The sequence below is a fragment of the Ursus maritimus genome, unplaced genomic scaffold (genome assembly GCF_017311325.1).
Source record: "Ursus maritimus isolate PB19 unplaced genomic scaffold, ASM1731132v1 scaffold_34, whole genome shotgun sequence".
NCBI classification, from domain to species: domain Eukaryota; kingdom Metazoa; phylum Chordata; class Mammalia; order Carnivora; family Ursidae; genus Ursus; species Ursus maritimus.
This window is the reverse complement of record NW_024426008.1, coordinates 29,059,822-29,074,556: the sequence shown is the minus strand read 5'-3', so window position 1 is coordinate 29,074,556 and position 14,735 is coordinate 29,059,822. Positions and strand designations below refer to the sequence as shown.

The 14,735-nt window shown below is 50.1% G+C and overlaps 1 protein-coding gene across 1 annotated transcript in view; it reads right to left on the bottom strand.

Moving 5' to 3' along the window:
- Positions 1–717: 717 nt before the first annotated feature.
- The window catches only part of IARS1 (isoleucyl-tRNA synthetase 1), a 64,242-nt gene continuing 50,224 nt past the window's right edge, over positions 718–14,735 (bottom strand). Inside the window, exons 28-34 of the mRNA XM_008690857.2 lie at positions 13,458–13,553; positions 12,452–12,628; positions 11,529–11,634; positions 8,546–8,671; positions 7,009–7,152; positions 6,303–6,455; positions 718–1,197 (exon numbers count right to left, since the gene is read on the bottom strand). Of these exons, the coding sequence (XP_008689079.1) occupies positions 1,115–1,197; positions 6,303–6,455; positions 7,009–7,152; positions 8,546–8,671; positions 11,529–11,634; positions 12,452–12,628; positions 13,458–13,553 (885 nt within the window). The 3' untranslated portion in view covers positions 718–1,114. The remainder of the gene's footprint in view (positions 1,198–6,302; positions 6,456–7,008; positions 7,153–8,545; positions 8,672–11,528; positions 11,635–12,451; positions 12,629–13,457; positions 13,554–14,735) is intronic.

The window sequence follows — 14,735 nt, the reverse complement described above, 5'->3', positions numbered from 1 at the left end:
CTCAATTTTTAACTTTTTAAGGGACCTCCACAGTTCTTTGGGTTTAGATCCAGGCTGCCAGATCATTTTTCGAGGAACCTCCGTACCGTTTTCCACAGCGACCACATTTTACATTCTCACCGACAGTGCACAGGCGTTCCAACGATCCTGACCAACACTTGCTCTTTTTTTTCCCCTCCGACTTTGTGGAGCTGAAATGCACTAATTGTAGCAGCCAGAGACACACCATTCTGCTCCCGTCCAGGAGACCCCGCCGGAGCAGCTGCTGGACAGCCTCCTGCCGGGGCATCTGTGCTGTAGCTACGCTGCCCCCTGGCGGCTCCCAGCCACGGAGTGACCGAGGCAGGCAGGCGAAGCCAGGTCATGTCTGCCCACCTCTGGACTCTTTTCACGAGGAAGCCCCGCCTGACCAGGCTGTTCCCAGGTTGCCCTGCAGGCTGGGCTTTTTCTGATCAACCCTCCCTCCTTCCCCTTCTCTGTCACAGGGGCCTGCCCCCTCCCTTCACTCCTCATCTGTGTTTCCCCCAATAAATTCCTGCAGCTGATTCTGTCTTGGCATCTGCCTCTTTGACACAGAGGATTTTGGGAAGAAGTGAAATTAGATGTTTACCCACTGACTTAACAAAGAAGTCACTATGAAGTTTTTGTGTTCTTTAAAGATTACACATTTCGAGTTTCATTCGACTATGAGAAAATAAATTACTTCTAACACATTTATTATCTGAGAGGAAATTTATTTACTTTTCTAATTTACTGAAACTTACAATATTCCAGCAAATTACCCAGGAAAATCCAGGTAGCAGAAATATTTAACACACTCCTTCAAGACATCTCAAACAAGTTTTAAAGGCCACAGAATGATACATAAATGTGCCACTGCCACCACTTCCATGTTGTGCAAGTGCAGAAGCGAGCAGAGGACCAGTTTGCCCTCCACGTGGCTGCACGGGAGTCAGGCTTACGTGTACGTATTACTGTGAGGCGCCAAGTCACCTGAGGAATCACCGCCTTTCAGTCGTGGACCCAAAGCAGCAAACCATACGTGCCCTTGAAGGGAACATCCTCCGTGTGCAGGGACAGGCACGTGCCAGGACAAGGCCACAGAACACCAATGTTAGAAGTCTGCCGTCGTCGGTAATACAGAAACATACACAGTCTTCATGTTCAAAGTCTTCACGGGGATTTCTTCCGTAATTTCTAGAATGGAAAGAAGGTTAAAAAAAATAAATGTTCTATCTGTTCTGTATGAATATTTAAAAACTGCTGACTGCTTGTGTATAGGATTTGGCCTCACCCTAAGGGGTCTGGTCTTTGTCCCAGCTCCTGGGGGACCCTCCAGACCCCTGGGACTTCCTGAGCGACAGGACTGTTTGTTTATGGTGGGCCCTGAACACCCCTCGGAGTTCTGCTAATGAGGTGACTCTGGGCGGAGCCAGCCACACCAGAAAGACCAGCCACGTGTTTCAGGGCGGAAGCTTTCAGTCACGTGGTATTGCCCGACAGTGCAGCGGGGAGGGCAATGCACCAGCTGTGCCCCTGTAATGAAGCCTCACTGCACACTCTGGGCCCCCAGCTCGGGGGAGCTTCCCGAGCTGCACCGTGCGCACCATTGTCACAAGCGGGGGCAGGAGGGAGCACTGCCCGTGACTCCTCGGGAGAAGGCAACTGGAAGCCTTGTGTCTGGGCTCCTCCCAGATTCGGCCCTCTGCACCTCTTCCTGTAACAAACCTAAGTTCAGTAGTTTCCAGTGAGTTCTGTAAATCCTGCTAACAAATTATCCAACCTGAGGGTAATTTTGGGAAACCCACTGAACTAACAATTGCCAGAACTGACAGTGGTCTCGTGTGGCCTCTCCCCTGATTCTGTGGAAGGTGCCTAACTCCCTATAGTCTGGGTCAAGTCTTGAGCAGACCTTCTGGAGGAATGCCCTTCGACCTAACTAGCCCTGTGCGCTGGCCCAGACATCTGCATACCCACCCCAACAGGTGTTTCGCTGATAACAGCCAATGACAAGAACTCTAAAAGTATAAAACTAACGTACTGATTAAAACACACTGAACAGAGGAGCACCTGGGTGGCTCAGTCGGTTAGGCCTCTGCCTTTGGCTCAGGTCATGATCCCAGTGTCCTGGGATGGACCCCGCATCGGGCTCCCTGCTCAACGGGAAGCCTGCTTCTCCCTCTCCCTCCGACCCTCGTGCTCATGCTCTCTCTCTCTCAAAATAAAAAACAAATAAAATCTTTGAAACACACTGAATAGATAATAACCCAAAAAGAGAGAGAGAAAAGAACGCTCTGGAATGCTCTTCGCCCACTGGGGGGCATTTTGCTTCTAGGAGGTCTGAATTCAAAGGGAAGGACCAGGGCTCATCCCAACATGAGGACTGAGTGTTGTACGTAACTAATGAATCGTTGAACACTGCAACAAAAACTCAGGATGTACTATATGGTAACTGAATTAAAAAAAACAAAAACCCAAAGGAAAGGACCAACATTCTCTGCAAACGGCTCTCGTGCCAGCAGGAACGCAGGACATCACTCCTGCAGCTGCGCCCGTTGTAGACAACTACAGGGCCTGGAGAGGACACCGAGCATCTCGTGGACTGAGCAGAAAGCCATCATGTGATCCTTCGAATTTACTGAATTAGTACTATTTTACAAAGACAACTTTGAGAGGAAAAACACAATGGAAATGAGGCTGGGCAGAGATACTGGGCCGGAAAGAGCCCCAGGCTTCTCAGGGATCAGACCACAGCCTTCTAGGTCTCAGGGTGTGGAGAGGTCATACTGGGAGCACAGGCAAGGCCTGTTCTTGAGTCACGGGCAGACTGTCCCTGGTCAGTGTCGGCCAGGTGCCTGCAGGCGCACAGAACCGGAGACAATGATGCCTCTTCATGTCCACGGCCTGGCGGCCCCGGGGACCAGCGCATGTGGGGGATAAGGAAGAGGACGTAAGAGTCTCGAAGCTTCACCCACGTGGAACAAGATAGGAAGAGCCAAGTGTGTCAGAGGCAAAGTGAAAGGAGCCTGCTGATGGGAGGACAGCCTGCGGACGTCACTGGAGAGGCAGACGGGGCCCGAACAGGCAGAATCTTGTGTGTCAAGTGATGACTCTGAAGCATTAGCTAATGGTGAGCCATGGGGACTCTGAGCGGGGACACCGTCAAGGGAGGACTGCACAGGAGACAACTCTGGGGGAGGCGGACAGGCCACTTCAACAGAGGATGGGGCCCTAAGCCAGAGAGGGCTGTGGACACAGGGAGCCCCTGAGAGCAAAGTGGAGGCAGAGTTGTGTCTGGTTACAGAGAGTAACCTGAGAGCAGTGGAGGCTTGAATCTTTAACAACGGAGTAGAAAATTTTAAAGTGTAACAGAAAACATTAAAAAGAAAAAAAAACAGTGGCCACACAAGGAAAGAAAATGAGGAAAGCCTCTAGGCCAAAAATCATGAATCCCAAGAGGTACCTGAACATTTTGGTTTTCTGGAGGTTCTGGTGGCTTAAAGCTTTGGCACTAAAGGTTATCAAAGGGAGAGAAGAAAAAGCCGGGGGTCTACAGACTGGGAAGTCCAGTGAATCATCCCCCCACAAATGCTGGGGCCTCGAATAAGGAACCCACAGCCACAGTGCATTTCAAACAGATCCCTCACCACCGAGGAGACAGTGAAGAGAATGCAGTGGGTTTAAATCATGGCCTTCCAGAAGATATGCCCATGTTCTACTTCCTGGAAATTGTCCCTGACCACAGAGGCTGAGGCTGGGGTGATGGGGTCACAAGTCCAGGACGCCTGGAACCACCATTAGTGGGAAGAGGCAAAGACTAGATTCTGCCCTGGAGCCTCCAAGGAGGATGCAGCCCTGCTCACACCTGGCCTCTGGCCTCGAGAAGACACTTGGTCTCATGGCCCCGGCTTATGGCAATCTGTCAGGCCAGCCTCAGCAAACCGTATGGAGAACCTGCCTAACTCAGCCTTGCTGTGGGGCAGGGACAGACAGGACACAGCCCCATGAGGCTCTGGCCCTCGTGCTGTCCAAACTCTCTCTGTGGCCCCAAGTAACTGAGTTGAAATGGGCCTGGGCTGACAGTCCCCAGACAAGGAGAGCAATGCTCCTTTACACGGGGCTTCAACAGAAAGTCTGTCTGTGGTTGTCCCATTGTGCTTGGCTGCCCGGCCCGCCCAGCCCGAGGACCCCAGGGTCCCAGGAGGAACAGAGCAAAGGCACCGTGTGTGTCCTAACCTGACTGGGGGCCGCCTGGGGGGGCTCGCATCTGGTGCTTGTCTCTGTTTTGCCAAACCTGGAACTCTCGCAGGGAGGAAAAGTGTAGGCATCGCAGGGAAATACTGTTAGACAAACAAAAAGCCCACAGCTGCCAGGGGCACAAGCTCACGGATGCAGCACGTGACAGAGGGCCGACAGTCTGTGGGCGAAGTCAAGGACGGCGCGATTCAGAAAGCCACATGTGTGCCCAGAGCAGGACACACACACAGAAAAGTCCTGGGAAGACCCCCAAGCTTCCAATTCTGAAAACAATAAGAGCTTTTCAGGCCAAATCTGGCTGATGAGGGGGTGAAGGCTGAGCTGAGGGGCAGTGAAGACATCCCAAATAAACAAAAGCACTGCCGGAGAGCCTCAGGCCGGGACGCAAGGACGCTGACGGTAACTGCCGCATGCTGCCCCATGTCTGGTTTATAATTCTACTTTCTGTTTTCCACGTGATTTAAAAGACGAATACGTAAGACAGAATTAAAAATTTATGTTTTGGGGCACACGACGAGTTTCTGACAAGAATATAAACGGGGACAGAGTTTTTGCAACTGAAGTCAAATTGGTATTGATTCAAACCAGACTGTCGTTAATTTAGGATGTTAACTGTAATCCCCGTGATAAACACTAAGAAAATAGCAAAAAAGAAATACACAAAAGGAAGTGAGAAGGAAATTGAGATAGTGCGCCTACAAAAAAAAATCAACTGGACCCCTAAGGAGGCAATTTTGGAGGACACGAGGGAGAAAACAGGTTAAGACTATCAGAACAAGAACCCCAGCAAAATGGCACAAGTCATTCCTGATTATTAAGTACTTTTTTTTAAACCAGGGCCTCATGAGCCTGGAGGAAGAAACAGAGAAGCTGGGGTCACGGCCCAGGGACACAGGGTCCCTGGAGACTGAGCACTAAGCACAAAGCTACAGAACGAGTCCCATCCCCTGCAGGCTTCTGCAGGACGATGATGGGGTTAGAGCCAGAAGAGGCAGAAGCACGGACACCTGATGCCAGAGAGACATACATCTCACCCCAAAGGCCTCTTCACCTCAGGTCATGTGCCCTAATACCTCATGTCGGGGTGTCAACAAAAAGCTACACAGCATTCTGAAAGGCAACAGAGCCACTGTAGGGAGAGACACAGCGATCCTCAGAGCCAGACGCAGATGCCGCGGAGCGGTCGGGACTCATCACCCGGGTTCACACACCAAGGCTCCAGCGGCTGAAGGAGACGCACTTAGGGACAGACGGGTGGCGTGTGCACAGGGGTGGGTGCTCTGAGAAAGAATGAAGCAGCCCATTCAGCAAAACACGTACACCTGGGCATAGCACGTTCAACCTGCGGAGAACCAACGGCAAGATGTAACTCTGGGCACTTTTTCACCAGCACTGAGGTCCAGATCCCGTCACAGCGTCCAGCAGAACCAGGCTGCAAGGCTGAATGAATAAACAGGTTTGAGCTACGGTGACGGGACGGATGGCCACACACAGAGAAGCTGTTTGGGGAAAGGGCTCCAGCAGCAGCCACGCAATGGGGAGCGCCCCGACGTGTGACAGGGATGAAGGAAGAGAATGGGGCTGACGAGAGGGCCGGCAACTCTGACCCAGACGCTAAGACCAGAGTGGGTTTGGGGCGAGGCACACCAGCCTTGCCAGGGGCCGCCGCCGCCTCCTTCCTCAGTGACAGGGCCGGGCCCTCCGTTGTTAGGCGCTACTGAGAAAGAGCCCGCAAGCGGGCTCCGCACGCGGCGGCACAACGTCAGCTACAAGCTTCCCGCGAGCTGCTGTTTTACAGCACTGTCCCCGTTCCGATCCTCGGGGGAGAGAATGATCCTAGAATCAGCAAAGAATGCTGATTTATCTAGAAGCATGTGTTTTTATTAACTTACCAATATAATTTTGAGGTTATTTTCAAACCAAAAAGCAATCATCCTTTTAATTATTATTTTAATACTCGAATACGGCAAATTTCTGGAGAAAGAGCAAAAACAGACAACAGAAAACCAGAAACGAAGCAGATGTAGCCCGTGCTGTCGTCTCACCGTGTGTCTGAGTCTCGTTCAGAAACAGCTTGAGCTTCCTGCTGCGGAGGCCAAACACCTTGGCTGCTTCATATAGAAGGCCCTGGTGGGTGAGTCCGTTCTGCCCGGGGGGGTTTTCCAACAGGAGCGTGCCCACCGTTCCCGTCACACACTCTGTGAAGGAGACCACCGCTGGGTCAGGTCCTGAGACCGCACACCCCTCCCCACCCCACGCTTCCCCTCCCCGCCCCCCAATGGCCCCTGTGCAGAGCTGAGGCTCCTAGAGCCAGCAGGGCTCAGGGGGCCGGGCATCCAGTCTGCAGAGGGAAAGAGATACTCCGTAAACACGTACTGTGCACAGTAAGGGCCCAGATACCAAGGAAATATAAACATCCATCTAAGGCATGGATGTGTACAACAGATTCAGAACACTTCCCAGGAAAAAAGAATAAGGCAAAATTAAACTCAAGTGGCTCGGCACTTAATTCCACTTCATCTAGCAGTAATGTTCATGTGCCAGTTTACCCCATCTCCTGACCCCGCCAGATGGAGGGTGTTCCCACACAAGCACACCAAGGGAAGCAAGCCTGCGTGTGCTCCCCAGGGCAGATGGGAGCGCGCACCTTCCAGCACCACGTAAGAGGTGGACCGTGAAAGGAAACCCTGACGCCAGCCCCCCACGACCGCCGGCCGCCGGGGCAGGTGTTGGCAGCTGGGGGAGGCGCACCTTGCGGGCCTGCGTTCAGGAGCTGCAGGTTGATGTAGCGGCAGAGAGCGGTGCTGGGGCCATCCACCACAGCGGGGGCCGACCCCGCGGCCACGCGAAGTGTTTTTCCACTAAGACTCAGTAAGTCAGTCTGGTTTCGTATTTCTAGAAGTGACAACAAAAACAGCAACAAATCACTCTTTCAGGATATACAGTGCAGAGCTGAAGTCATTTACTTTTTCCTACTTAATTATTAAACTATCCATTATCGTTGCAGTGATGCTTTCCACTTAATTTCTCTTTATCAAAGGACATCGCCTTCTCTATAAAATGAGGCTTAAATGACACACAAATAGCAGGAGACGGAAATGTTGCAGAACAAATCATGTACCGGTAGGAACAAAAGTATACAGCAAGTCGTTTTTCTTTTAGTATTTTCCCTGATAGTACAGATCCTCTTAAAATCTCCAATGTCAGAATACTAAGCCTTCTATTAAAACACGGTAATTACAGTCAGAAAAAAACAGACCATCTGACTCACGAACACATGTGAAAACAGCAAGACACAGGGACACATGCAGATCTCATCGATCTAAAACTGAATGCTGCTTAGGGTCACAAACACGGCTGGGGCAGGTCCCTGAGGAACAGGGGCTGTAGGACCTCCACTCTGGACCCACACCTGTGGCTCCCGGAACTCCTGTGGGCCGGGTCACAGACGGTGACAGCATCTGACACCATGAGCCTGCCCCAGTCTCTCTCTGCCCAGCTGGCGGCTCCTCCTGTCAGGCCCAGCAGCTCCCGTTTGTTGGCCAATTACATCTCCTCTTTTCAGCTACTCAGAACTTCCTGAAGTGAGCATCCGGGTTCTTACTAAAGAGGGCGTACTTCTGTCACGTGGCTGCTGTTAAGACTCACAACTCGGGGCTCGGGTCCTGGAGGTGAGACATCAGAATCACGGTGTCCCACAGGCCCTGCCCCCTTGAAGCCTGCAGGGCGGCCCTCCCTGTCCTCTTCCCAGCTCCTGGAGCCTCCCAGCGGTCGGCCTGCACTTCCCCAACTCCAGCTCTGCCTTTGCCATCACATGGCTGTATCCCTGTGTGCTTCTGGGAACACCCCCCTTATCTAATCACACCCACGACCACCCTGTCTCCACAGGTCACATCTGGCAGTATGCAGGGGAAGGACTTCAACACGTCTCTCTTACTTTAGGCTCGTCTTACCGAGGATCTGGGTCTACCAAGACACAGGCACCATGCTTACTAAGGTCAAAGTGCAGCAGGGAGTCCCTGAGGCCTGGACCCCGGCCCATGGCCAACAGGGAGTGCACAGGATGGGAGCTCCACCTTCTGGGGGGCACAGAGATGCTGTCCATCCGGGCAGGGGTGAGGGCAGGTTCAGAGTGCCAGATGCTGTCACCATCCCAGCAGGGGCACAGAGACGCTGCGGCAGGGCTGCCGAGGGCCGGGCCAACCCAGACTCGGGAGGAAGGCACGGCTGTGGAGCATACCAAACGATCCACCTCGTGTCAGAGGACAGCTGCTGACATTCTACATACCTGTGGCACCATGAAGCACAGCCAGCTCGGTATTTTTCACACCAAAGATACTAGTAATAACATTCTTCAGCTTTAAAAGGTCCAACCTGTTATCTCCTTTTGGATTTTCCAGAAGCAACACTCCACCTAAAGAACCACGAATGTAAGTAAAACTGAAGGAAAAAAAGTTAAATTTGAAAGAAAAATCCAGGAGAACACACCACCTGTATGTTCCCCCTGGTCAATGTCTGCTCATGTCTTTTCCCCACTAACCGGATCTTTTTAAACTGTGAGTGGGGAAGAGTTCTTCGTGCATTCTGGACACACCGGGGCGGGGGGGGGATGTCTGCAAGGACCACCTCCTGCCTGGTAGCTCATACTTTCATCCTTTTCCCCGGACCTTTCACAAAGCAGAAATCAGTAACTGGCCAGACACCATACTCTAGATGACTTCAATCCCTAAATGTGCTGATGAGTTTTATGGCCCAGCCTACACTCCAGCTTGGTGAGTGTCCCGTGGGAGCTTGAACAGACGTGCTCTGCTGCTGCTGGGCAAGCTGTTCCATTCATGTCGATTTGATTCTGGTTTTCTGTCTAGCTCTTCTATCAATTGCTGAAAGAGGTATATATTCAATTTTCAAACTGAGACTGAATTTCCTTTCTCCTTTAAGGCTGTCAGCTCTCTCTTTTGTGGTCTGCAGCTCTGTTAGCAGCACCCACATGTGGGACCGTTACGCTCTCCCTGTGGACTGACATCTGTAGCATTATTTACTGTCACTGGTGACTGTCTTCACTACGAAGGCTACTTTACTGAAATGAACATAAACATTCTTGGTTTTTTTAATTTTTTAAAAAGATTTTGTTCATTTATTTGAGAGAAAGCGTGCACACAAGTGGGGAGCAGGGGAAGAGGGAGAAGCAGGATCCCTGCTGAGCAGGGAGCCCAAGGTGGGGCTGCTTCCAGGACCCCGGGATCATGACCTAAGCTGAAGGCAGACGCTTAACCGAATGAGACACCCAGGCGCCCCTATTACTGTTTTTTATGCCCAAGGTGGAACTTGAACTCACGACCCAGAGATCAAGAGTCATGTGCTGCCCCGACTGGGCCAGCCAGACCCCTCCCCCATTTAGTGTAATTACTTATGGTAAGATTAAGCTTTCCGTCATATTTTCTGCTTTCCTCTTGTCTGTTTTCCTTCTCTAGGCTTCCTGTGGGTTATGTGAACATACTTTAGACTCCATTTTTTATTTCTGTACTGTTTTTGTGTGAATCTCCAGGAACAGGCTGTTTTAGTGGCTGCACCAGGTGGGAGCTCACGTGCACTAACAACTGGCCTACCGGTATTGGCATTTGCCCAGTTTGAGGGAAGCAGAAACCTGACCTCCCTTCCGTCACTTTGCTCTTTCCTACTATTAATTTTCTTAAATATTTCTTGCATATACACTGAGATGTTATAGTTTTTGTAACAACCATCAAATAATTTAGAAAATTTAAGGAGAAAAGACCATTGAATTTACCTGTATTTTGACTCTTTCTATTGCTATTTCTTCTGTCCTGATGTCCCTACATTTCTTCTTTTGTCATTTTCTTTCTGTTTTAAGAAATTCCTCTACCTATTTTTTTAGGAGAAGGCACGCTAGCAACGGACTCTTCTAGTCTCCCTTCATCTGGGGATGTCTTGATTTCCCTTCACCATGAAAGAATTTTGCCTGATACAGAATTTTGGGTCGACAATAGTCCTCTTCTAGCAGTCTGCCTTCTGGCCTCCAAGGTTTCTGATGAGAAATCCAATACCGTTCCAATTGTTGTCCCCTGTAAGTTAGGGGAGCATATCTCTCGCTGCTTTCAGGATGTTTTGTCTTCAGCTTTCGGAAGTCTGACTATGCCATGTCTCGATGCGAAATATTTTGGGTTTATTGGGTTCTCTCAGCTTCTTGAATCTGTAGGTGTATGTGTACTGCCAAATTTAGGAAGTTTTCAGCCATTATTTCTCTGAGGACTTTTTCAATCCTGTTGTTCCTTCTCATTTTCCCAGAATTCAGTGACAGAATATTAAATTTCTGTTAATATCCCCATAAATCCTTAAGACTGTTCATTTTTTTCAGATTTTTTAAAAAACTGTCTTTTGTTCAGAATGGGTAATTTCTGTTGTTCTGTCTTCCAGTTCAGACTCTTTCCTGTCCCTTCTATTCTGTCACTGTGCCAATCCACTGGGTTTTGTATTCTACTCTTGTATTTATCAGTTTTAAAATTTTCATTTGATTCTTGATACCCACTTCTTAGCGGAGGCTTCCTATTTTCATTTCTTTCATTTGCTCTGTGGAACATTTTTATTATGGCTGTTTTATGTTCTGTCACGTAATTTTAAAAGTACGCTTCATGCCAGGGAACCAAATGTGGGGCTTGAACTTACAATCCTGAGATCAAGACCTGATCCGTCGAGGTAGGATGAAGTCCCAGCTCACTATGTGGGCTTCTCTGACACCGTGAGGTGGTAGGAGCCCGAAAAAGGTCTAGGCTCTCCACTTGGTCTTTGCTGGTGGGAGTGCCAGTGGGGCCGGTTTCTTCTGTTGTGTTTGTCTGGAGTAGGACAGATACTGTCTACAAGTTTTCTGTCTTGCCAGGCTGCACCCCTCCTGGTTCTGTCTAAAGAGAGCAGGATTTTGTTGGAGTGTTTTTGTCTGCACTAGGCATTTCCAGGTTGCCGGCTTCCAAGTCTGGGATCTATGAGGCAAAAAGAAAAACCAGCCCTCCTCCCTACCCCTTTGTTTTCATGTATCACACCCAGGGTGTTTGGTTGTACTTTGTGGAAAGAATAGGGAAAGTATGTCTACTCCATCTTCCTGGAAGTGCAAGTCTAATCATTTACTTTTGTGGATTCATTCTGATGGCAATTAGAAAGTAAGTTATACGATTTTACTAATTCTCGTATAATAGCCTTAAAGACATTTGTAAGTTTAACTAAAAAGTCAAGTATGAGCCACGGGATTCATACACCCTTACCTTGCTCACTGCCATTTGTACAAATGTTGAGGTTGACATACGCACAAGCAGGACCAGGCAGGGATGATCCTCTGGTGATGGTAATTTCCAGGTCAGAGCCCTTTAACTGAGCACATGAGAGTGTGTGACTGAGTAACTGCGGCACTGACCACAGTGTCGCCAACCAACACAGCCGCTACTTCCCACACCGAGAGCTCTGAACGGTTCTGAGGGCATGTTCGGTCTCATCACTGAGACAGTCAAAAGCTATGACTTTTCTCTTCACATTTCTCTTTTCACCTTGTTCTTTTAAAAATGTGCAGAACAGAGAATAAAACCGTCTTGTAACTTGCCGCACTGAAAAGACAAACAGTGACATCCAGCCCCAGCCTGTCTGTCCCATCTGTCCCCTTCTACAGAAAGGAGGAATGAGAAGAATACACAGCGGAGTCAGTGACTGATACAGAAAGGAACTCCTTCCCCTATTATAAATGACCTATTTCTGAATTATGACCAATATCTTCCATGTCTTGGTATCAAATTTTCATAGTAGCATCCAGAATGTGCCAACAGGAAATGAAACTGTAATTTCACGTAAAACCTACTACCATAAAAGTTAACTGTTCTTCAACTGTTGTTTGCTTTCAACAGTCAGTCCCACAGTCCACAATATTCTCTAGTTTTAGGAAAAGCAGGCCATATAGCCCCAGGACTCCTGGCAACCCTCATCACCTCCTGGCTACTTTCCCCAGGAGAACTGCTGTGAGAACAGCTCCACCTTCCCTCCCTCTCCTCTCCGGACACCCCTCCCCGAACCCAAACAGTACTTCAGGATTGAGGATAACGCCTGTCGCTACTGGGGGCAGAATAACAAGAGGGCACTCCACAAACAACGTAAAATCTAACCTTACATCTCTTCACAGTTCAACAAACCCAGAACTCACCTGTGTTTCTTCTTGAATAAGGACTTTATCTGACACTGGAACCGGATACGGTTTCAAGGGAGCCTTTATGGTGGCAAATATGAACTCCGTGTGGCTTTCGATAACATTATTCAGATACTTCCCTTCAGACGTTGCTTTATAATAAACTGTTATTTCATCAGTTGGAACCAGATTGCACTGAAACACATACAGAAAATTTAAAAGAGAAGCACATTTGTTAATCAAAATGTATGGTGGTGTTGAACAGGGCTGACAGGCCTGTGCTGAATCACTATGGGAGCATTCAGGCTCCTGCCCAATCCTCCTCTTGAAACAAAGGAGAGACTGAGCAAAAACCCACCCACAAAACTCTGAACTGAGGTAGAGCTCACAAGCATCCCATTAACCCACTGTAGTGGACTCCTGAGACCCAGAACTACAGGTCTCAGACACCTGGCCCGAGGAGGACTGGTGGGAACACCCCCCTCCGGTCAGGCTGAGGGAGTCTCTCCTCAGGGCTGAGGGGTGGGAGCTCCTCGCTCCCTCACCTGGTGGGGCAGGGAATAAGCTTGTGCCCCTGCCCTGGCTCCCAGCTCCCCAGTGAGGAAGAACCACCCCTCTGTCCAGATCCAACAATGTCTCCCTGAGCTAGGAACCCTTCCTCAGACACCCACTGTCTTCTCTGATGACCTGTGCCAGTAAGGAGGGCTGTCTATCCAGATGTTTCTGTGGAAACCCTGGGGAACTGAAAGAGGTGGACAAGGGGCACGGGCTGGCTGAAAGCTCCTGGTCAGAGAAACAAAGAGCCACGTCCAGCTTGGGGTGAATGAGTAGGGAGTGGAAGGGACCTACTTTTCCTGCAGAGCACAATATGAACAGACCATAAATGAGTGACTAATTATCATTACTCAATCACAATGGTTTGTATTACCTGCCTCTCCTGTCCTACCCAACAACCAAAGAACCAAACAAAAGCAAAAAACAAACAAAAGTCCCAGTTAGCTTGTTCTTAATGTGACAAACTGACCTTTTTGCGAAGTTTCTGGATGCGGTTGATGACCTCCCGAGCCACTCCTTCATCCACCATCGACTGGTCAGGGGTGACATCTAAGAGAACCAAAACCTGTAGGAACAAACAGTGCGGAGCATGACAACCCAGCGAGGAGGAACGGTTCTCTCAAACGCAGCACAATTCTGAGAAGTCTGTCATGTAGCGCTATTCACTCCTCTAACAGAGCAAAGGAGATAAAATTAACTAGTTTTGTTATGGCTCGGGTGCTTCTGTGTAAGGAGCTATTCCTCCCACGGGACAAGTCCAGCACCTTCTCTTCCGCGGGTGCCGCTCACAGGAGGTGCAGGAGCGGTGAGTCTCCCGTGTAACTGCCCTCCATCTGTGTGACAAGCAGTCGCTGCCCTTGCGGGAAGTGGGGATGGGGCCACATGGCCCTTGACACAGCCAGTGAGCCTGTGAGGGCCCCAGGGCGGCCCCTGTTGTTTTCTTCAGCCAGGAGCCTTTCCGGCCTTTGGTCTGTCACTGTGATTCAAGACACGGTTTCTCAGGGAACCACAGCACGTCTGATATGATTTAACCTGTCATCTTCACGCTGACCTCATCTACTTTCTATGCCATCTGTCGTGAAGGCTGTCGATGACGATGTAGAAATGCAGTGTCACCGCTGGCACAGACGCAGTGAAGACTGGTGTCACCGCCGACAGAGGCGGATCCACTTGTAAATCAAGCACCAGCTGCATGGATGTTCGTTCGTTCGTTCCTTCCCTCCCCCCCCCCCTTTTTAATAAAGATTTTATTTCTTTGAGAGAGAGAGGGAGAGCACAAGCAGGGCCAGCAGCAGAGGCAGAGAGAGAAGCAGGCTCCCTGCTCAGCTCGATCCCATGACCCCGGGATCATGACCTGAGCTGAAGGCAGATGCTTCACCGAATGAGCGACCCAGGCGTCCCAGCATGGATGTTTCTGAGGAAACTTATCAGAAGGTCAACGACCTGCTCTACTTCATGACGGCAGAACTGGAGATGGGTGGTGAGGCAGGGCAGGGCCACCCCAGCCCACAGCACACGAACCGTGTCAGCAGTCTCAGAAGACAGGACACACCTCCTTGGCTGACTTCCTCAGGCCGGCCACCGTCACCGTGTTTACGTACTCTCCCACCCCCCTTTCCTAGTGTCTGCGCTGGTGGCTCCTCTTGCCATCTGCCCACACGGAGCTTGGCCCACATCTAATTCAAGCCACTGTGGAAGGCTTGAGGAGTTTGAGGAGGCTGGCCTTTCTCACATGTTACTCTCCCCG